Raw genomic sequence first — 22,717 nt, 5'->3', positions numbered from 1 at the left:
GTAAATTAGGTGAGTCTCTAGAGGAAAGCTCGATCTACGCTGCACAGGTCGTCACCGCTATCATGGCTGGGCGTGTCGGTCGTCAGCCCCTGCGGCCGTCGTCCGGACCGCTTGCTTCTTTGAGACTGCCTCGAAGAAGACTTTTCTGAACCATAGATCTTGCGCAGCTGCTGCAGCTTAGTATCCGCATCAGGAACTGGACACTCGGACTTTTTCTTTCTACGTTGCCGGCTTTCCTCACAGGAATGACGCAATTCCTCACTCCGGCAGGTGTGGGTGAGCTTGCCCACTTCCGGGCCCCAGAACGTGGGACCTTCAAGAAGAAGCGGAGCGGATTTTACCCGTTGGCGCATCATTTCCATATGTAGTTCATACTGGCGCTCCTGAAAAGCCTGCTCTGCCTTCCGGGTGGCCAGCCGGATGGATAACAAAGCTTTGTGAGATTCGCTAAAGAATAAAACAATGAAATCGTGGGAAACTTAATATTTCCGAACTACTTACTTCAAGGACAGCGATTTCCAAGCAGGCGTTTTTCTCACCTCCCAATCGAATTGCGGACGAGGATCATGATATGTGCAGTTTTTTTTCAGGTCCTTAACCTTTTTCCTAGAAACTTCAGCCCTCAAAGTTGCCGCTAGATTAGGTCGAGATACTGGGTGCAGCGGTGACACACTGGGCGTTCTTCTCTGGACCGATTCCTCTGGCAACTCATAGATGTACGGCGGAGGTAGTGGTTTCTCATCCTTTGCGTTAGGCCCTGGTTTCCTTACTCTGCCGCGTCTTCCTCGACCTCTTGCTGCGGTGGAAGCACTACTACTTCGCTTCGTTGAGGTGGTGGGCGATTGAATATGTATCTTGGGAACTTCCTCCTGCTCACTGGGTGCAAAGTAGTTGCTTCGCGCAGGCTGAACTAGTTTGGAAGGCTTCGAGTGAACCTCTAAGCTAATTCCTTGAAGATCGTTGACACTGAAGCACCTGCGTAACATTTCCCTCCGGCACTTCGCCCGTTCTGCCGTGTTCTGGACAGGATTGGCAGATTTCTGACAGCGGTTTTGTGTCTGACTCTGCTTGTTGGATTGTGTTTGAGTCCCATTGCTGCTTGTGGACTTTGGCCTGCGAAACTCCGCTTCAAAGCTCTTTAGGGACCTCTTGAAATCTGCAACCTCCACAGCAAAATCTTCTTTAAAGCTTTTTAGGCGACTCAAGTTCCTAAGGCACTTGTCGTACTCATCGCTTAGACAACTGGGAGTATGCACAACTGGGTGCGTAACGCATCTATCCTGTTGATCGGGGGTCACTAAAATTCCTGGCGGAGGAACAGGATTCAGCACCAAAGGAGGTTTTTTTTTCTTTTTCCCCTTGGAAGGCCGCTTTTTAGACTTTCCATGACAGACAGAACTGCTGCTGACACTAGCACTTTGCTCTACAATTGGAGCAGTTGCTGCCTGAGATCGCAGTTCTCGGCTGGTGCTTCGCAGGCTCTCCAGAGTTGAGTAGAACTCTGCTTGGTGCAGGTGCTTAACATCACAGTAGTCTAGAGAAACCAAACGGTTAAGAATTGTGAACTTTCCAATAATCTATATTTATAATTTAATATAAGCCGAGTGTCTTTTGATGGTCGATACCCTCATCTAATGGGACTGCAACCGAGAATGTTCAACATTCTTTTTGACATATCAAAAATCTCACACAAATTTCAAAAGAATAAGTCGAACTCACCAGGTATACTGTCGTAGAATTTAGCTAGTGATCTGACCCCCATCTGGCTTCTCCAAGCAGGAGTTTCTGCCTCCGCCTGTGAAGTGGGAGCCTTGTCAAGCGGCTTCCTTCCACCAAAGGAGCAAAGCTTGGGGCGATTGTATACCGGCGCCGGACAGTTATTGCACGGATCGATGGGCACTTTTACAAAGGAATTCAGACTGTGCGAGTTCATGCTGCGAGAAGCCAAAGAGTTCCTACTGGAATTGCTGCAAACGCGCTTTATCAATACCAGGCACAATATACAGTTGTTGCCAGCGGTAACCCTGCACTGTTTGTTTTTGTGCACTTCCGTTTTGGGCACACCATTCGCCAGGTCACGCACCGCATTGCTGTCCTGGTTTTGAATGCACTTCGTCTGCGCAGTCGCAAGGGCTGGGAAAACCTTAGTTAAGGTCCCAAAAAGTTAAATACCCTTCCATAGAATATATTCATTGATCCATAAAAAGAAGATCGTAAAAAAAAGCACAAGGATTTTCTTATATATACACGAAAAAACGAAAATTTGTTATGGTGCTAAAAAGTTATAAACCAATCGTGGAGTAGCGCAAAATCTAAGTTAATTGCTTACCAAGTCTACGAAATTATATGGTTCAGAAATAAAATCAAGAGAGAACGCTGTAGTCGAGTTCCCCGACTATCTGATACCCGTTAATCAGCTATTGGAATTGCGAAGGAGAGACTTCAACACTGACAGTTTTTGGCGGTTTGTGGGCGTTAGACTGGGCGTGGCAAAATGTTTTTTGACAAATCGAAAGATATTTACAAAACTAACATAAATGTGAAAAAATATAAAAACACTTTTCAAAGGTGTGGGCGTGGCAATTTTGGGCGGTTTGTGGGCGTTAGATTGCGTTGCAACATGGGTCAACTAACTTGCGCTGCGTCTATACTCTGGAGTCTGCATGCCTAATCTCAACTTTCTAGCTTTTATAATTCATGAGATCTCGACGTTCATACGAACGGACGGACATGGCCAGACCGACTCAGCTATTGATCCTGATCAACAATATAAAAAACTCTGGCAAATCAAAATAGGGCGTTAGAAATATCGATTACTAAATGGATATAAAAATATTGGGTACTAAAAATCGATTTCAAAGACCAAAAGAACAATCCTAAAATCCGAGGCAATCGATACATGCAGAGAATATATCGATGTTAAGAAATCGACAATTTGAGTAACAATCATCGGTCCACCCCTGACTCGCAGAAAACAAAGGGCAAAAACCACCAAACAGCAAAGGCGGCGTATTTCGTAAGCGGAACGTGAAACAATCGACTTCACCTGTGCGCGTGATTTGTGCTAACGTCATTGTGAAACGAACTCACCGAAAATCGACAAATTTTCTGACGGATATTTTTGAGGCCCCCATCGCAGCCACTCTCACACGATAAAATGAGGCTGTTTGCGGCAGCAACAGTTGCGCTTGTATTGCTTCTGTGCCAAGCAGCTGGCGAGGAGCTCGCGGAGGAGCGAGCGGGACAGGCACAGGGCGATGCGGAGGTGAGTGTGCGTGTGTTGTTTTGTTATGATTCAGCAACGCGGCTATTTCCACATCAAAATGCTTTCGTGAGGAAAAATAAGTAACGTTATCCCCTCAAAATGACTAAGGCTTGGGGGAAGGAATAACGGTTCGACATTAGGAGGAAAATATGCAATTTTACAGTTAACTCTCATTTGCTCTCACCCGCTTGCTCAAAATCACATACACATAAGTTTACCTGCTTACCCACACCGAACACACCCATACTCACACACATTCGCCATATTGGCTGATGCCCTTTGTTTTTCCCTCTTTTACACGGACAAAAAAAGGTCAACTGTCCAGCCTCAGTGGCTGAAGTTCCATTTGAACAATGATTTTCACGTTTTAAAATCTGCGATAAAATTCAAGTTTTAACCAAAAAATGTTTAATTGCGCGTTTAAAGAATAATCCATTCTTTCAACTGTATTTCTCTGATGGGCTCTATTTTTGTTTCCTTTTTCTATTCAGTGCTCTACTTTGATTGTTTCGCTTATCTACGCCTTTGTTTATTGTGCGACATGTCAGCTTATTTTGCTTATTTTTAACCGACAGAAACCTAATGATCCCCAGACTGCGTTGTTTTTGCAACTGCTTCTTATCGAGGTATTTTAATAGGCCGCCCTAGTCCGTTTAAAATTGCTTTGTGCCCGAAATTGCGTTTTAATGTCTGCCTGTAAGTGCACTTTCCCACAAACGGAAAAGGAATTTAAAATCGAATGATCTATGTATATAATATATATATATATACTATATATCTAATGCGTTAATTGCTACCTGAATATATATGTATGTATATAAGGTTAGCAATCCTTTAGTATACTCACTGATTCAACTGATTATTTTAAAGATTCCTCTGGAGGAACGTATTTAATATATCTTTTTTTTTAAGTCCCGAGTTTCTACAGTAAATTGTTACGTAAACAAATTTATTTAGAAAGCGATGAGTATCTCACCAAACCATAGGCTTTTTTGTTTGCATTAATAAATACAATGACAAAATACAGGTTGAACACAAATTTTGCAGCTAATTTTAAACTTAAGCGGAAAGGAACTAAATATATTTTAATAGGAAACACTTAGATTTTTGTGGATAAATAATTAATATTTTTAACATTTTTAAATGATATAATACTTGTTTTATTTAAAATTAAAAGAATTCCTTTGGATATTATTTTCTGGCTGTAACATTTGAACTTTAGTATTATTTTATTTTAACGTATACATTTCTTTTTCTTAGGAATTGAAATAGAAGGCTAACTTAGGCAGACTGAACGGCCAAGTCAATTGACTGCTATTAAGGTAGTAAATATGACCGAAGTTATATACACTAAAATCTTATCTTATCTTATCACTATTGCGAGAACCTGAACAGATTTGGAATTGTGATTAACCGATCCATGATTCAGATGGGGCACAGATTTCAATTTAAATAAATTAAACTTTCTGTTTGTGGTACTTCAAAATGACCGTTTCCCCGCCCCTTTGCCACCAAGTAATGGGCCAGATTAATGACGAAAAGAACACCGCATGGTGCCCCTTACCTTCAAAGGAAAGCTGGCCGGGCTTTGGGGTGATGCCATTTGGAGCAGCGTCATCAATATCAATTAAATTGCCGGTAGCCAGCAGGGCGAGAACGAAAACAAAAAAAAAAAATCCACAGCATTCATCATACTCCGACAAGCACAATATTTATATATGCAAATAATTAAATATAACGTAAAAAGGGTTCAACGAGTTAAAGCCACAGCGTTGTGGGTGTGAGGGGTTGCACTAGTTCGGCCACTGGTATTAATTTCAAGCGTTGCATTTAAAATGTTGAATTTTAATTTGACGCATGCCACAATGAAAGTAAAAATAAGTTTAAATAAACTGAGTTTGAGAGCTAGTGGGGTAGGGGTCAACAGAGTATTACCCATCGCTCAACTATATTCCCATGCTAGAATCCAAATTCCCATGTCAATCCAAAAAATGTATGAAAAATACCATTTACAAACATAACAAGTTTCCTGAAAAAACAATAAATAATCATGCTGTCTAGATGTTCCTTCTACCGCATTGCCTTGACTTGTATGTTGACTACGTTACATTTTTAGGACTAGAATTAAATATATTTTATAGATTTGGCAGTCGTTCAGGATGCCCCGTGTGCTGAATTCAAAAGGTAAAGCTCGAAAACGCAAGCACAGAGACTAGAGAGAATGCATGAAAAAATTTGCATAATATTCATTATTATTGCGGAACTACATATATACGCGGATAAAGAGGCACATATAACACATTTGCGCAAATATTTATAGGAACACACGAGTTGAGTATGAATATATTCATTTAGTCAAATTAGCGGCAAGACTCGCACAAAACATGTTTACTTACTTACGGGCCACTATTGTCTAACAAACTCTGCCAGCGGACTGAAGTGGTTGGAGGAGTTGGTGGCTGTCATTTTGAAAATCAAATTGGATGATTCACAAACCACAAAAACAAACCAAAAAGAATAAGATGCGGCTTACGAATCTATCGACGGCTCTGCCAGCAAATTGTCGGCGGTTGTCAATTGCGATTCTTCTTTCTGGCGTTTGGCTTTATTCAAATCAGCCCTGGAAGTGCTGAATCCGCCCGTCGAGGACCTCATCTATTGATCCATCCATTTGTCTGGGCGTCCTTCGTATAATTTTGAGCATGATTTGTCGCCTAATAGAAATGCCAAAGAAAATTACGGCACTGGACTCACTAAATGGTTTTGTCAGCCCAAGACAACGAGTCCCAATCCCTCCCACTATAGCAACCCCGCCCCGACACAGAGGGCGCAAATTACTACCCAGTGGAACTGTGAAGGCAAAGTTTATAATGAGCTTGGCCAGGGGGTCCATCTTTGGTTAAATGACGGGGAGTGCGGCATGTGTGCGCCTGTGTCTTCATTATGTGATTGGAAATTTAAGCAGGCATCCCTAGTGCTGTTACATAAGCTATATTATTGAATATATAGAATCTTGACCAAATGAAGATACCTCTCCTATATTGATCAATATGTTTATCTGAAAGACTCCTATTGTTTATATCTACTTATATGTATATGTACACTAATTGTTGGGTTACTAAAAAAAGTTTGGCTATTTCCACCTCTTGATTACTGTCAGCACTGTGCCATTGTGCCGTGGTGGAGCGACTCGGATTGCAATGGTAAATGCATAAGCTTAAAACTATGAGTGGAGTGGGGTCGGAAGTCAGGGGGTTTTTTGACTGAGGGATTGGTTGCCGTACCATCATAGGGTGGCTGGTATGGGACTGAATCTGCAGGGGTCCTGATGCCGGATAGCAGCCAATATCATTATATAGATGGTTGAGTGAGGCGTGGACGGAATTTAAAATTTCATCATCTGTTATTAGTTGGTGCAAGGTATAGAATTCCCCAAATCAGTACGCTCAAATGTGGTAAGCATTCAAAGGCTCGATTTAGACCTCAAAATGTTATTACCAAGGCAGAATAAATCTATATCTGGCGGAGCTGACTGGAGAAAATAAGCTTTTTCGAAGCGAATGATTTATGGACAAAAAGTGAAATTTAATAGTCCTGGAACTAATATGATCTTTGTTATGAATATATTTCTAGACACTCTTGTATAGTATCTATCAGCTGAGAAGTAATTGATGTATGAACATAAGTCAGTACATATAAACACCTACGGTTGCTTACGTGTACAAAAACGGCAATGCAAAGAACTCTCTTATAGTAAGCATTTTGTTTTTTGATCCCTAACTAACTTGAATATGTTAAGCAAATGAAAAATGATGTTAAGCATGCCAAAGAAAATGAAAACTGCACTATAATCCAATATGTATTCAGAGCCCAGCACAAGGAGAAAAAACCTAGATTCTATTAAAAAAATCGCACAGTATTATGTAAGTTCAGATTCACAGCAGGTTACGGAAGTAAGCCCCTTCCATTGTTAATGTCTTTACTAACACTAAAACACTCCCAAAACGTGCGCATCTCATCAAAACCCAAAAGCGTAGCATATTCACCTTGGACTCAAGTGTGTTGCACAACGCATATACTCAGACTCCGACTCAGATACGGAGTAAGCTAACCTAACCCCCGAAAGTTTTAATTTTATACCGGTTTCTCGACTTGTGAATATGTGTGATTTGGATGGGAGTTTGGGATTCACAGAGCCGGTCGTGCGTAAGTGTTTTTTAAAATGTTAATGGGTTGCGTGAAAAAATTATGTCGCCAATGACAGAATATCTCCGCAATGATGATGAGGCGCTGCATTTATTTGCACGCCGAGCGGGCCAATCGCTTTAATTAAACTTTAATTAAAAGCAACACAAGCTAAATTGCCAATTTGCAGCGACTGCGCCGCTACTGCGACGCACTGTTTGATCGATCAATTAAAGTGGTTTAACACTGGCTTAATACCAAGTCCCCTCGTTTCGAGAGCATTACGTTTAATATTTCCCCGGAACCGTTTCCTCCGGCACATTTTGTGTTTACACGCGAGTTCAGTAAGCCACTGACTGGAAAGGAGCTTATGGTGTTGGCACGCTGTGTTGTCCAGATCAGGGAATTCAATGTGCTGATTGATGGAAAGTGTTTCGGAAAGCGCACCAAAATACACGCATTAAGTACATATACGGCGGGAGGGGACTTTAAAAGCACTTCTTAGTTGAATCAATTTTGCATAATTTAGGTTTGCACTATTGCACTATATTTATTGATTAATTGCATTATATTTGAGTTACTGAATAACTGAGTAAAATTAAATAAAACTTTCAGTTTTTAACAAGACACCTTTTTTACACTGGTCGCAACAAGAAATGCAATGCGTCGAAGCATCGATCCCTTACCCTTTTATCCATTATACCATTACCGAATGAGATAATTGGAACACTTTCTGGCACTCTAAGAGACCCTATCACATATCAACCAGAATGGGCGGGTGACAGTCACCACTATCTATAATCCCTAGATGCGCTCAGTGCAGACGAGTCTACTATAAGATGGCAACGGGCTTACGCCCAACTGAGTATTCCATAAATAGGTTGCTCTTTTACCAAGGAGTTGCCAGGACAACAAACGGGTCAAAGTTACCAGTGGGCGCGGCGCAGAACTTAAAAACCCATCATAGTGTTTTGGTATGGCTTGTGATGTTCTTTAAAATACCATAAAGTTTAATTGAAAAACAAACTCCGGCAGCACAGTAGCACCAACCTTCCATTGCTCCATCCCTCTATCGTCCCATTGTTTTTTCCCCGGTCCCTCAATTCACCGACTCAACATAATCAGCATCAGGCGGGCATCAACGTCGCTTGCAGTGACGCGCAACCGCTGTCAAAAGTTTTTATGCATTTTTCGGTTTTTGTCACGACGTCAGCGGCAATGAGGATGAACGACCAAAATGTCAACAAGACGCCAAGTTTTTCAGTCCCCCAAACTACCCGATGACCCCGTCCCACATCTTATCCTCATACTCTGCCGGCTGCTGTCAACTGCGCTGTTTCAACAGCAATAGCAGAAATACACTTAGAAAATTAGGGGTTTTCACATCAGCCATTAAGTCTATTGGGATCTAAACAATGGCTTACAAAGGGCTTAACTGAAAGTTACATGGTGTCCGAATTTTCCCACTACTCCTTTTTTTCTCCTTAGTAACTTGGTCTTTTAAATTTTCAACTAATTATACGCAGCTTGATAATCATATGGGTCATTCTCTCGCACGCGACATTTGTACGCATTCAAACGAAAAAAAACATATACCAAGACTTAATTTTAAATAATTCTAAACGTATAGCTCTTGGTTAGCACTATAAGTGGTGTAAAGGTCGATTTCGCACAATTTTTCGTTTTCAAGATAATTACAAAATGTAAGATACTCGCACGCGACACAGACAGAAGTCACTTTTCGCTAAGATTTTTATGCAATTAATTTTAATGTATTATATATCAATTCATCCTAATAAAAAATTTGAGTTGACTTAAAAATATTAAGTATGTAGTTTGTTTTTAAATTAAATTTTTCACTTTCGCACGCGTCATGTCGCACGCGACATTTTCTTCCATCATATTTTTATACCCGTTACTCGTAGAGTAAAGGGGTATACTAGATTCGTTGAATAGTATGTAACAGGCAGAAGGAAGCGTTTCCGACCTTATAAAGTATATATATTCTTGATCAGGATCAATAGCCGAGTCGATCTGGCCATGTCCGTCTGTCCGTCTGTCTGTCCGTATGAACGTCGAGATCTCAGGAACCATTAAAGCTAGAAAGTTGAGATTGAGCATGGGGACTCCAGGGACATAGACGCACTCTAACGGCCACAAACCGCCCAAAACTGCCACGCCCACACTTTTGAAAAAGGTTTTGATATTTTTTCATTTTTATATTAGTCTTGTAAATTTCTATCGATTTACCAAACAACTTTTTGCCACGCCCACTCAACCGCCCACAAACTGCCACGCCCACACTTTTGAAAAATGTTTTGATATTTTTTCATTTTTGTATTAGACTTGTAAATTTCTATCGATTTGCCAAAAAACATTTTGCCACGCCCAATCTAACGCCCACAAGCCGCCAAAAACTGTCAGTGTTTAAGACTCTTCTTCGCACTTCCCCTAGCTGAATAACGGGTATCAGATAGTCGGGGATCTCGACTATAGCGTTCTCTCTTGTCTAAACTGTTTTATACTTTTTAAGTAAATTGGAAGAACATAGAATGCATTTTAAGTTTTTCTTAATATATTTAACATATTTTTTTTTTATTTTTTAAATTAGTTTCAAACTTAACAAAATATCTTCAGTAAAGTTACAAAATGTACATATTTGTACATATTCTTCTTATATAAAAAACTTGAATTACCTAACTTAAATTATATAGTTGAAGAAGTCAAAAATAATTTTTTTAATGAATATGCTGTTCTACATAGTAGCTTTCGTCTGTTGGCCATTGCAACCAAACCAATCTGGCTTATACCACGTATGCTTTGCACATCCTTCCATTTTTCATCTAACTTATTATACATTGACAAATTATCAAATTGTGAAGATATATAAAATAAATTTTTTCCAGTTAATTCTGGCCTTTCGCATTCTTTTCTTGTTCTTTAATTTCTGCATTTCCATTTTTGATTTATCATTTTTTAAATTTACTCTCCAACGTTTGCAATTCAATTTGTTTTTCTCCTTGGCTTTATTCATCTACATTAAATAAAAGTTTTTTAAGGAAAAACGATGTGCGTATAATCAACCAAACTATATTTTATTAAATTTTATGTTTAAATATATGTTTGGACACAAGATTGGAAGATCACTGGACAAAAACTTTAGGGGCACTGATAACAAATGTTTTTTTTCGATGTCGCACGCGACATTAATAGAAACTGATAAGCTTATGAGAAATTTACCGTAATTAGCTATCGCATTGTTTCTTTCATATTTTGTATATATTCTTTAACTATATACCTAGATGTAAAATAGGGAATATCGATTCATATTTACTCTCTTTAAAAAAAAGAATCAAATCAAACCCTATAAATGTATTAAACAGAACTTTTGCACTTCTTCGATTTGCATCGAAATATTTCAAAATGTGTTACGATTAAATGTCAAAAATGCTTATATTACTTAAATTTTCTTAATTTTGTATACATATAAGTGAAAAAACCCCACTTTTATAGACTTCAAATTTTTTGGCGGCGGTTGTACTTTCTGGAGAATTGCCCATATCCAAAAGAAATGAATTATTCCATATGCATATGCCATAAAATAAGCAAGGGGTTTTCCCGAGGAATTCCCGAATAATTCCCGAGGATTTTCCCAAGGAATTCCTTAGGAATATACCTGTAAATCTAGAAAAATCTCCCAAAAAATGTATTTAAATGTTAAATTAAATTTTTATTTTTTCTTTTATTACATTAATTTTTTCCCATTTTTGTTTGCGTTCTTTTTAACAAATGCAAGTGCGGCCAGTGGGGCAAGGCCTTCTCCGGTGGCTGCTGGGCTGGCCTCCTAATGTGCTTATGCTATCTGTAAAGAAAACTATATAAAAAAAATATACATATATTAATATCATGTAGTTTGGAATGCAATTAGCTATGCTAATTTACCAATGCGAAACACTACTTACCGGTTTTATATATTTCACGTTGAAAATTTTCCAAACACCACTTGTCACGTTCTACAATTTAAAGCAAACGCAAAAGAAAAGGGGTGACGGAAAACGAAACCGAAAATTCTGACAGGCGTTTGCCAGGGTATTTCCGACCATAATGATCCCGTGTAATTAAAATTACATAGAGAAATAATTAAAAACGGACGCACTTGCGTTGCCTATAGCGACAGTTTAATTTCTTAAAAAGCTTAAAATCCTTAAATCAACAAATATAAATTATATATACACTTAAAACTATAAATATCCCACCAATTATTAGATCGGTATTTAGAAGTCTATACATTGCGTTTTTTCTCGACTCTGATTTTGTCTCCTCTCATCTCTCACTCTCATTTTTGGTCACTGCCCCGAACTACTTCGAAAAAAAAACAACAAATATGAACTGCGGGCAGCGGCAGAGCCACGACAGAATTCGGCGTAAAAAGAAAAAGCCTGTGAGATTTGTTTTTGTTTTTCGAACTCTGGCGAGGGAAAATACGGGCAAGGAATTTTGGTACTGAAGGGTTGGGATATTTGACACATCGATACTGTCACTATACTTCAAGATATTTTATTTCTCCAAGTGGTCCAACAGGAGCAACACTAAAAGATAGTTAGCCGCCTTAACTGTCTGTCAACGGCTTTCTGCATTTGTGTCTCATCATTTATCGATGAATTGTGCTGCAATGTTACACCAACGAGTTCGGTGTGGCACACATAGTTAAAGTTTTGTTACGGCGGTTAATTAGTTTTTGTGGCCTGAAAAGCCCAGTCAAGCGTTGGCCAGTGATTGACTTGATTGGTCGTCTGATGTCCCGATCTATTGCCGCAGCTTGACCGCAATTGCAGTTGCAATTATGCGGAGTTCATTAGGCTTTAGGACCGGCTGACCGAGCAGGTGTACATCGATTAACGGGGCTTTTTGGGGGAGGTAGTCATGCCTCCAGTGCTTTCGTCTAAAACTAACCTTAAACCCCCATGTGGCGTAATTCTCCCCTGAATTGGAAATTTAGGGGATTTTCTCGCATTTTCGGTTTTGGTTGCTTATAAGGTGTAACACGCATTAAATAGTTTTAGTCACTTTAGTCCCACCAGAATACAATTCCTATCAATATGAAGGATATTATAAGCTATTATAATTATTTGAACATAATCGATTGAAATAGAAATCTGTATGCTATTTTACTTTGCATCACAAATCATAATGATAATCCAGCGGTTAATTTGCGAACTAATTTGGTTTGAATGGTATAATAACCTGGTATCTTTCGTGGGATTAACCATGTTGGCGAACTGGTTTAAGCTTGTTAGCCACACTGTATAGTACAATCACCACACGGCTTGGCTTACACCATTAAAACATCACCCACTCCTTTACAAAGACGCACTAACTACAATTTGGCATCTGGATCACCAACTCTACAATTCCAACCGAATTCTCTATGTGTGTATCCTCAAATGAGTTTTGCTTTTTGTTTCGTCCTTCCCCACAACACACACCAATACGCAAACACCCCAATCCTCGAAACCCGAATAAATAGAGCACGGAAACTTCTGAAACGACAACGGATCAGACGGTCAGTGAGCCCCCTATTACGCTGGTCCACGTTCTGAATCCCGGCGAGCGGGAGTATTTGTCGCCCAACCTGATTGGTGTCCAGAACATTGCTATGACCTTCCTGCCCCTGTCGATGAACTTTGTGAATATCATCGACGCCTTTCGGGAAATCACCGCCGGAGTGCGCTATGAAATCCTGCTAAATGCGGTAAACACGAAGACTACGCAGCCGACGGAAGCGGACATAATCTGCCGCATGGTCATCCTGGAAAAGCCTTGGCTGCGCACCCAATGGGGAGACAAGCACCGCGAACTGGTCACCTCCAATTGCACCGACTCGGCGGAGAACTCGGTGGCCGCAGATCCAGCAGAGAAGGCACGACTGCTTAACGAGAAATACGTGAGTAATAGCGTCTTTAATGGCGGTCAGAGGAAAGAACTAAACGACGCAGAGATGGCTAATCTGGAGTCACAGATTCTCACTAACCTGGGATCTATGAAGCGGAAGGTCAGTCTTATCAAATCTGCTCCAACGGCTCCTGTTCCTGTGCCTTCTCCTGCTGCTCCTTCTCCTGGTGAGGTTGACTCTCTGAATTCCGCAGCTCCTGTTGCCCTAACCGCATCCATAACAGTCACCAAGCTTAGTCCACCTGACGACATTAATAAGATGGCTACGGCAATTAGCAATGGTGATGTGGAAAAAAAAAGATATGAGGCGGAGAATGTCGTAGCCACAACCGCAACCGCCACGGAGCTAAAAGAAAATGAGAAGCGTTGGCTCGACGATTTCCTATCGGTGGGTGCGTATAATTTCGAGAAAAGCCAAGAGAAGGGGCAGCAACACGAGGAGACCGCCCGGGACCAGAAGGACCCGGATGTTGAGGTTACTACCATACCAACAGCATTATCATAAATATCCTCATTATCATCCCAGACACACTCAATTCCATTGTTCAGAGTCTCTGTCTTTTACACGTAAATACTCACATTTTATACATACTTACCTTAATGCGAACAATAAAAAAGAAAAATGTTATTTAATTGAATTTATTTAAGCTTGCCTTTTCACCTGATGACGATGATGAGGGTTGTGTTCTTCGGCATTGCGCGTTTTAACTCCCCGCAGAGCACTTATTTCACCTTAATAATCAAATGAGTTTCTGCTCTCAAATTACGGCCGCAATCTGTTTAACCCGCCGTATCTTAGCCGTATTCGTGGCACCTGTGTAGGGGCCATCTGCACCTGTGTATACGTCTTGGCTAGGGAGTGGGCAAGTGTCGCTTTGTATGAAAAGTTAAGTGAGTGGAGGCTCAGGATTCCTCTCCTGCTCGTCGTGTAGTGCCCACGGTGTCGACAGAAGCAGAAGTACACAGAGTGCGAGGCAAGTGTTCTCATTATCCTCGTGTTCTACTTTTTCAGCGGTTTACTCTGTGATGCAACGCACAGTGGGTCTGGGCGACTTGTCCCCGGCGGTGGGTACTTTCCACCCGACTTAACGGTGAGAGCATAAGGGGTTAAATAATCAATGACCCAATCTGAAATTTTAATAGTAACGGCATTACCCTAACGCATGTGTTTTCTATGTGTGAGCCATTTCATCGCACTCAATAGATTGGAGAAATGTGAGCAAAAGTATTTCCATTGTAGTATATTGAATTTAAACTAAATAGGCATTTGGTCGTTACCAGATTTAAGAATTTAATACTTTATCACTGAGACTTTAACATTTTTAATTACTTTGTTTGAACTCACATACCTAAGTGAATATAAATTATATCTGAACGCAGTAATTCGTTTTAATCTGTGTTGGACATGTTCAACAAACGGAAATTCCCTCAGCCGCATTATTTCCAACCCATATGAGTGCCTAATGAGCTCTTGGAAAAGTCATCGCGAAATAAATTAATAAAGTGCTTTGAAAACGAGAACCATTCAGTTGCATTGCTGATTATCGGCAAATGTCAGGAAGTATAGCACTTGACTGTCTATACATCCAAATAAATTTCACGGACCATTGCACACTGCTCCCACCCACAGGAGCCACCAACTATATCCCCTGTGGCGCCAGGGCCGAGGAAACATCATTTACGATATAATTCTAATTGAAATACAGATTTGAACTAACAGTTCTCGTGTCGATGCTGGGATATCAGCAGCGCTGGGATGGGATGGGCTAGAACGGGTTAAATAGAAGGCCAGGCCAGTTGAATTGAGGCTGGAAAAGGGTGTGCTGAACAGGCAGCTTAATAAATTCATGGTCGGACACAGTGACTCACAGGGTCTTCCAACGACTGCTTCTTTTTGTGTTCCTGTATTTTTAATTATACACTAATGGCTACGACGTGTGTTCCATTCGGTATTGTTGTCGCAGCTAGGAGACCTGCACTCCAAAAATAGTTCCAATGCATTTCAGTTTGAAAGTTAATATAATCTCAAATACATTAAAAACAAGAGAGAACGCTATAGTCGAGTTCCTCGAATATCTGATACCCGTTACTCAGCTAGTGGAAGTGCGATGGAGAATTTTTAACACTGACATTTTTTTGCGGTTTGTGGGCGTGGCAAAAAGGCAGTCGAGAAACAATTTACAAGGATAAACAAATTTTTACAATTTTTTCAAAAGTTTGGGCGTGGCATAGTTCAATAAACTTGCTCTGCTTTTTTGTCTCTGGAGTCTGCATGCTTAGTCTCAACTTTCTAGCTTTTATAGTTTCTGAGATCTCAACGTTCATGCGGACAGACAGACAGGCGTACAGACGGGTATGGCCAGATCGACTCGGCTATTGATCAAGAATATATATACCTTATATGGTCGGAAACATTTCCTTATGCCTGTTACATTCTTTTCAACGAAGTATACCAACTAGTATACCATTTTACTCTACGAGTTCCGGGTATAATTACGCTGGCGGACGTAATGTAGAAAATATAATTCTACCTTTTCCCCAACATACATGTTTTTCTAGCCCTTGTAGGCCATAAAATCTTTTCAGTGTCGTTCTATCTACAGTTCTCATACGCATTCGCCATGCCCGTTCCTCGGGTGCGTCAGCAGGAGCAGACATTTGGCTCCTGGCTGTGGATGTGTCAGAGACTGGGGCTCCGGGTCCTCAGAAACCAACTCCCATCAACATATTACCATCATCGATGCAAGCCGGCGAACGAATATCCAGCCAAAATGTTTGGTTTAATTGGTTTTGTGTTCGGCATTGAATGGTTTATGAGTCGCTTGTGTCTCTCGATGTCCCTGTTGCCGTATATCACAATTTTGGGGGATGCGTTTGGACCGTCATGTTCCTCGCCGCAACTCTTCCAGCCACGTGTACTAGAACGATGTGTCGTTTTGTCAGATTTAGTAATATAAATTCAGACATGTCCTTGTTTCATCTACATTCGTATATAATTATACAGTAGAATAGGGTAAAAGGGTATACTAGACTCGTTGATAAGTATGTAACAGGGGGAAGGAAACGCTTCCGACCATATAAAGTATATTCATATATTCTTGATCAGGATCAATAGCGGAGTCGGTCTGGCCATGTCCGTCTGCCCGTTCGTATGAAGTGGGATCTCAGAAACAATAACTTTTCAACATTCTTTTATTTTATACTTTTCTTTTGCCAATTTCTATCAACATGTCAAAAAGATGGTTACATTTTCTCGTCCGCACTCCCACTAGCTGAGTAACGTGTATCTGATAGTCAAGGAACTCGAGTACAGCGTTCTCTCTTGTTTATATTTCCTTCACAACCCCACTCCTATTGCTGTCGGTGCTCAGATGTGGTGACAGCTGTGTGACTGTTTGTTTCCGTGTTCCGTAATTAGGAAAAGATTAACGAACTCTCAGACAGCAAACAAAGGGCTGATTTGGCCTGTCTTTTGCCTTGATGCGCAAAATGCCTGTGTGGAGAATATTCTGAAGGCTTATGGAAATCTTCACTAATCTGTTTCTTATCCAAGATTACAGAAATGAAAGGGTATAAAAGGATTGATATTTGATATTGATATTTCTTCAGCAAATAATAATAATATAACCTTAGATGTAGGGAGCCCCTCATTTCCATATAGTCAAATATATTTTGAAAATAAAGGTCAAAGTAGGGCGAATACAGTTGTCAGTGTCGTTTGCGTCCCAGTCCAAATTCAGTCCACATTACTCGGTAAACTCAATCCGAAGCCACTAGATATATATTTTTTGTATTATTTTATAAGGTAGGTAAATATGTAATGTCTAAAATAGTTATAGATTAATAAATAGGGTTTGTGCAGAAATTTCTTCCATGATGAAGCAATTCGCACTGACAACCTGTATTCGTCGTATCTGGATCATGTCCGGATGGCTGCGCCAGGAGGCGGCAATAGCAGCAGGCATGTTGGTGGTGCAGCGAGATCAGGTCGAACTGAGGGAGCAGAAGGAGGAGCTCAAAGTCGGACAGCTGGCTGCACCCAGTGGCGGCGACGTGGGTGTCGACTCGCAAGGAAAACTCCGGCGTGTGCGGCTGCTAGACGACTACATCCTGCCCTTTGAATGCGGTATTTGATTCTTGATCCGCAACTCCTGTTCACCGATCTGGTTCCGCGCTAGAGCGTAGTTAGTTAATTACGCATTCGAAGTAGTTGGACGTGGTCTAATTCGTAAAACCACTTTTCCAAATTTTGGTTAGGCCATAACATATATTTTAAACGAAAAAATATTGCCAAAAAGCTATGTTGTAAAAATATCAATCCTTGTTAATGTACATTTTATATTTTCAAAATAAGTTCGCGTTAATCTCGACGTTTTAGGGAATTTAAAATTAAACAATAATAGTTTCTCAATCATACAGTCCCTCAAAATGGTCAACAATTTTTAAAAGTGTGATTAAAATATTTCTGCTATTCCATTTTCAAATTGGGAATTAGCCATTTAAAACGGTTAAAAACGCCTTCAAGCCCCTCGTTTATCAGATTCCATTACTTATCTAGTGAAAGTGCAACCGTGATGTAAATATACGAGAAATAACAGGTCAATTGAAAAGTCCCAAGCCTACCATAGTAAAAAATATATTTTTGGCAAAATTGGTTCTTTTTTGATGTAAAACACTTTAAGGGTGATACACTGAATATAGTCCCCCTACCATTTTTCGATACCATTTTTTATGTACGATTTCTCCTTTGCTTCAAAATAGACCTCAGTTTCGGTAATCATCTCTTTATTCGATGAAAATGTCTTTTCAGCGAACATTCTTTTGACTTCGGAGAACAGGAAATAGTCGCTTGGTGCCAGATCTGTAAAATACGCTGGATGCGAAATCAATTCCAAACCCAATTCAAGAATTTTTGCCATCGTTTACACTGTCTTGTTAAATCGTGCATTGTCTTAGTGAAACAGCACTTTTTTTTTTATTAAAATGCGGCCATTTCTTGGCGATTTCGTTCTTCAATCGGTCTAACAGCTCCATGTAATAGTCCTTCTTATTTCAATGTAATCAATGAAAATAATTCCACGCGTGTCCCAAAATACAGACGCCATAACCCTGTCAGCCGTCTTTTTATGTTTTGGCTCGCTTTGGAGAGGGTTTATCGTGTGCAGTCCACTCGGATGACTAAATTATTTTACCACGTCTAAACTTAGCATTAGATTTTCTAGGGCAGTATCTTAAAACTCATTATCAAGCCAAGTTTTTGCATCAACTGTATTTTTCCCCTTCAAAAAGCAGTTTTTTATCAACACGCGAAATTCTTTTGTATCCCTTTTCTTTACAACAGCAAAATTCTTCACTCAAAATGCTATAACTCACAAACTAATGAACCCACAGTTGACAAATTTATAAACATGCTTTTTAAAGGTTGGCGATTTAATTTAAAAATATGTTTTACTGTGGTATGCCGGGGACTAATCAATTGGCCTAGTAAATATGAACCTGGAGGCGTTTACATTTATTGTAATTGTAATGTGTAATCGAGGTTAAAAGCTTGTGCTACGTCAATGGAATGTGCATGCCCAAACTAAACTTTCTAGCTTTTTTGATCCCAAGATTTCGACGTTCATACGGACATACGGACGGATGGACTTACTGACGGACAAATTCAGATAAAATCGACTAGTGATTATAGTATACTGTGTTACTATCAAGTAACTGTATAAAACAGAAACCAGAAAAGTTCGAGCATTTGCTCAAAGAATATAAAGTTATACGTGAAATAGTCGAAAAATAATAGAATCCGTAAATGTTATATCGCTGTAACCAAATTATGTATTATAAATTGAAAGTTATATACAACGATGCTGTTACTGCGTATAAATAAGCCAAATTAATATGTTTACCATCTTAGCCCATTATCCCAGTTTTTTATGTATACATTTTTTTCCAGATCCACCGCAGTAGACGTAGCGCAAACGATATCTTTGGTGGGCATAAGGCTTACGATGAAGAAGCTGCGAAGGCGCAGTTGCAAAAATCTCTTGACAAACTGACCGCGGGAGAGGGTCCCCATTACAAGTAAGTCACCATCCTAAATGTTTGTATTCATTTATTCTGTAGAGTAAAAGGGTATGCTATATTTTTTGCAAACAGCGTAACAGTCCCGACCATAGACTATATAAGACGTCCAGACTTTTGAAAAATGTTTGCATTTGTTTTCAAAATATTATAGAATGCTTCGTAGATTTATTTGCTTCATTATGGTTTAATTATTATAATTGATTTGCCCGTTTTGTGTACTTTAGAATCGTTAAAGTATACTCAGCCTCTCGACAAGTGGCTTCGGGCATCTTGACTCGTATCGATGCGGATCTAATCGATGGCTCGGAAGAGCAGCACCGATGCATCGTGGATATCTGGACAAAGGTCTGGGTGAGAAAGGATGAACACGAAATCACCTTTAAGTGCCGCAACCAGCCGGTGGTCCAGGCCCGACACACGCGATCCGCGGAGTGGGCCGAAAAGAAAACCCACAAGAAGCACAGCCATCGTGCTTTTGACAAAGTGGACCACCTCTTTCATAAGTTTCAGGTGCGATTTGGCCGTCGCTACGTGAGCACCGCCGAGCGCCAGATGCGCCAACGCATTTTCCGTCAGAATCTAAAGACTATCGAGCAGCTAAACGCCAACGAGATGGGCAGCGCCAAGTACGGCATCACGGAGTTTGCTGACATGACCAGCTCGGAATATAAGGAACGCACGGGACTCTGGCAGCGTAATGAGGCAAAGGCCACTGGCGGATCGGTGGCTGTCGTACCGGCTTACCATGGTGAACTGCCAAAGGAATTTGACTGGAGGCAGAAGAATGCTGTCACCCAAGTGAAAAACCAGGGATCCTGCGGTTCATGCTGGGCGTTCAGTGTGACGGGAAACATTGAAGGTCTGTACGCCGTGAAAACAGGCGAATTGAAAGAGTTTTCCGAGCAGGAGCTGCTTGACTGTGATACCACTGATAGTGCCTGCAACGGCGGCCTCATGGATAATGCTTACAAGTAAGTTACGCGGAAATGGACATTATAATGTACTACTACTTAAAGAATATTTTTTTTACAGAGCCATTAAGGATATTGGCGGCCTAGAGTACGAAGCTGAGTATCCATACAAGGCCAAAAAGAATCAGTGCCACTTCAACAGGACTTTGTCTCACGTTCAGGTTGCCGGCTTCGTGGATCTTCCCAAGGGAAATGAGACCGCCATGCAGGAGTGGCTGCTCACCAATGGTCCCATTTCGATCGGTAAATCGATGACAATAATAAGCTCTGAAGCCCACTAAAGCAGTTGATCTTTCTAGGCATTAATGCGAATGCTATGCAGTTCTATCGCGGCGGTGTGTCCCATCCGTGGAAAGCCTTGTGTTCGAAGAAAAACCTAGACCACGGTGTTTTGGTTGTGGGGTATGGCGTCTCCGAATATCCGAACTTCCATAAGACCCTGCCCTACTGGATTGTGAAGAACTCGTGGGGTCCGCGCTGGGGAGAGCAGGGCTATTATCGCGTCTATCGTGGTGACAACACCTGCGGGGTCAGTGAAATGGCCACTTCGGCTGTGCTCGCCGACTTGATTTGAGTCCAATTATATACATACATACGTCTATATCTAGGTTAATATATTCAATTCAGTCATTATCTTTGTGTGCAATTCCGTTTCATTGTTCTTTTACCGACACGATAAGGGAGTCGGTAAGTTTCAAGGCGTCGCCTATATAGTATAATCATTTCTGGCATCTGTAATCTCACGAAAAAATCTGCATCCACATATTCCGCTTTAAATTGAAATAACAAATTGTAAAAGAAGTAAAACTTGGAAGGGGTTTATTATTGTCACACAAGAGGTTGAATCGAAGGCAGCCTTGGCCGCAGCAACAGTTAGTTATAGAAAAGTGGATCAAAAAATATTTCAAATGTGTATACAGTAAGTATTTATACAGTAGTGTTAAAACTATTCGGTTTTAAGGCTTACAGCATGATTGAATGTTACGAAATAATTATAATTTTCCCAATTACTGGTACAATTGGGCCGGTGTTTTCGGTAATTTATTTTTAAACCCTTTCTCAGTGTGCAAAAGTGAAATATGTTAATTAGATTTAGAACAGGGCCGTCGCACTGTTGGAAGCCATACAAAGTGTGGGATTCTGGTGCAGAATAAGCAAGCTCAGTAGCAGCTTGAAGCGCATCGCGTGCGGTAGTGGAGCAATGGCCATGGACGACTATGATGATGACAGTAAGTGAACGAAGGACAAAAGGATGCAGATAGAAAAGTGCTTTAAAATATTACCCAGTGAGCAGCGTGGGCGTGACCACGGCCCGAATCGAAAACCAACATCAGCCACACCACCACCAGCAGGGTCAGCATGGACACCACCAACTGGGCCAGGCTCAAAGCCAGTACAGTGCAGGTGCCGTAAAAGTGGGAGGATGGCGATACGAGGACGCCAGTCGCTACATCGGCGAGTGGAACCAGCGTGGCCAAAAACACGGCATTGGACATCTGCAGTTTGCCGATGGCACCCGCTACGATGGCCAGTTTCAGGAGGGTCTTACTCAAGGAGTGGGATGCCTCTGGTTCGCGGATGGAGCAAAGTCAGTTTTTATAATAATGATGCCTTAACCTTACAAATATTTTAGTATTTGCTTTCATTTAAATCTATTCCTTTATCCATTATTCGTAGAGTAAGAGTGTATGCTAGTGTATATATTCTTGATCAAAACTACTTATCAAATCGATCTAACCATCTCAGTCCGTATGAACGTCGGGATAACGGGAACCATAACGTATCTCTATCGTTATCTCTTCTTTATTCTTAATTGTCTTTTTGCTCAAACAAATGTGTTACCTATAATTTTTCTATGGCTTGCATCCAATTAAGAAAAATTGTATATGATAATTAATTTCGAACATTTTTATGGCAGATACGAAGGCGAGTTTTATCAGGGCTGGTTCCACGGTAATGGGATCTTCTGGAGAGCTGATGGAATGAAGTACGAGGGTGAGTTTCGAGGCGGCAAAATCTGGGGCCTGGGATTGCTGACGTTCCAAGACTTTACGCACGGCTTCCCCAGAAACGAGGGATTCTTTCAAGACTGTCGCTTTATGAGACGACGTCGATGTCCCGAGGTGGTGCAGCGTGCTCAAAAGTGCGCTCTTATGGCCCGCTCCCAGTGCGAACACCCATACTGAATGGAGTGTTATCAGTTGGAATTGATGAACACACAGAAAAAATCTATGAAAAAATCTTATAGATTTAATCGAACACTTAA

The 22,717-nt window shown here is 40.7% G+C and overlaps 4 protein-coding genes and 1 long non-coding RNA gene across 7 annotated transcripts; 3 read left to right on the top strand and 2 right to left on the bottom strand.

Annotated features, from left to right (window-relative positions):
- Positions 1-17: 17 nt before the first annotated feature.
- LOC122619410 lies at positions 18-4,225 on the bottom strand. 2 transcript variants are annotated; one of them, XM_043796334.1, is made up of 3 exons: positions 3,517-4,225; positions 502-1,534; positions 18-447 (listed from the first exon to the last, which is right to left on the bottom strand). In XM_043796334.1, the coding sequence occupies exons 1-3, from the start codon at positions 3,527-3,529 to the stop codon at positions 18-20; spliced, it is 1,476 nt and encodes a 491-aa protein (XP_043652269.1). In that variant the 5' UTR covers positions 3,530-4,225. The 2 variants fall into 2 exon arrangements, with proteins under 2 accessions (XP_043652269.1, XP_043652268.1); XM_043796333.1 differs by lacking the exon at positions 3,517-4,225 and adding an exon at positions 1,720-2,326.
- Positions 2,951-21,258, top strand: LOC122619409 (putative cysteine proteinase CG12163). Of its 2 annotated transcripts, XM_043796331.1 has the most exons (6): positions 2,951-3,265; positions 12,978-13,394; positions 19,350-19,477; positions 19,705-20,451; positions 20,513-20,694; positions 20,751-21,258. In XM_043796331.1, the coding sequence occupies exons 1-6, from the start codon at positions 3,158-3,160 to the stop codon at positions 21,023-21,025; spliced, it is 1,857 nt and encodes a 618-aa protein (XP_043652266.1). In that variant the 5' UTR covers positions 2,951-3,157; the 3' UTR covers positions 21,026-21,258. The 2 variants fall into 2 exon arrangements, with proteins under 2 accessions (XP_043652266.1, XP_043652267.1); XM_043796332.1 differs by lacking the exon at positions 12,978-13,394 and having other exon boundaries at positions 2,957-3,265.
- LOC122619415 lies at positions 11,173-11,564 on the bottom strand. The gene is made up of 2 exons (XR_006326080.1): positions 11,413-11,564; positions 11,173-11,324 (listed from the first exon to the last, which is right to left on the bottom strand). It is a non-coding gene; the product is annotated as an uncharacterized LOC122619415 (long non-coding RNA).
- LOC122619414 lies at positions 17,057-17,536 on the top strand. The gene is made up of 2 exons (XM_043796341.1): positions 17,057-17,207; positions 17,265-17,536. Exon 2 carries the CDS (start codon positions 17,276-17,278, stop codon positions 17,534-17,536), a length of 261 nt encoding a protein of 86 aa, XP_043652276.1. The 5' UTR covers positions 17,057-17,207; positions 17,265-17,275.
- Positions 21,259-21,404: 146 nt separating the features above from the next.
- Positions 21,405-22,696, top strand: LOC122619413 (MORN repeat-containing protein 4 homolog). Its single transcript, XM_043796340.1, has 3 exons — positions 21,405-21,680; positions 21,739-22,039; positions 22,370-22,696. The coding sequence occupies exons 1-3, from the start codon at positions 21,653-21,655 to the stop codon at positions 22,635-22,637; spliced, it is 597 nt and encodes a 198-aa protein (XP_043652275.1). The 5' UTR covers positions 21,405-21,652; the 3' UTR covers positions 22,638-22,696.
- Positions 22,697-22,717: the final 21 nt, after the last annotated feature.

The sequence above is a fragment of the Drosophila teissieri genome, chromosome 3R, assembly GCF_016746235.2.
Source record: "Drosophila teissieri strain GT53w chromosome 3R, Prin_Dtei_1.1, whole genome shotgun sequence".
Classification (NCBI taxonomy): domain Eukaryota; kingdom Metazoa; phylum Arthropoda; class Insecta; order Diptera; family Drosophilidae; genus Drosophila; species Drosophila teissieri.
The sequence above is the reverse complement of the archived record's forward strand: the minus strand, read 5'-3'. Positions and strand labels throughout refer to the sequence as shown.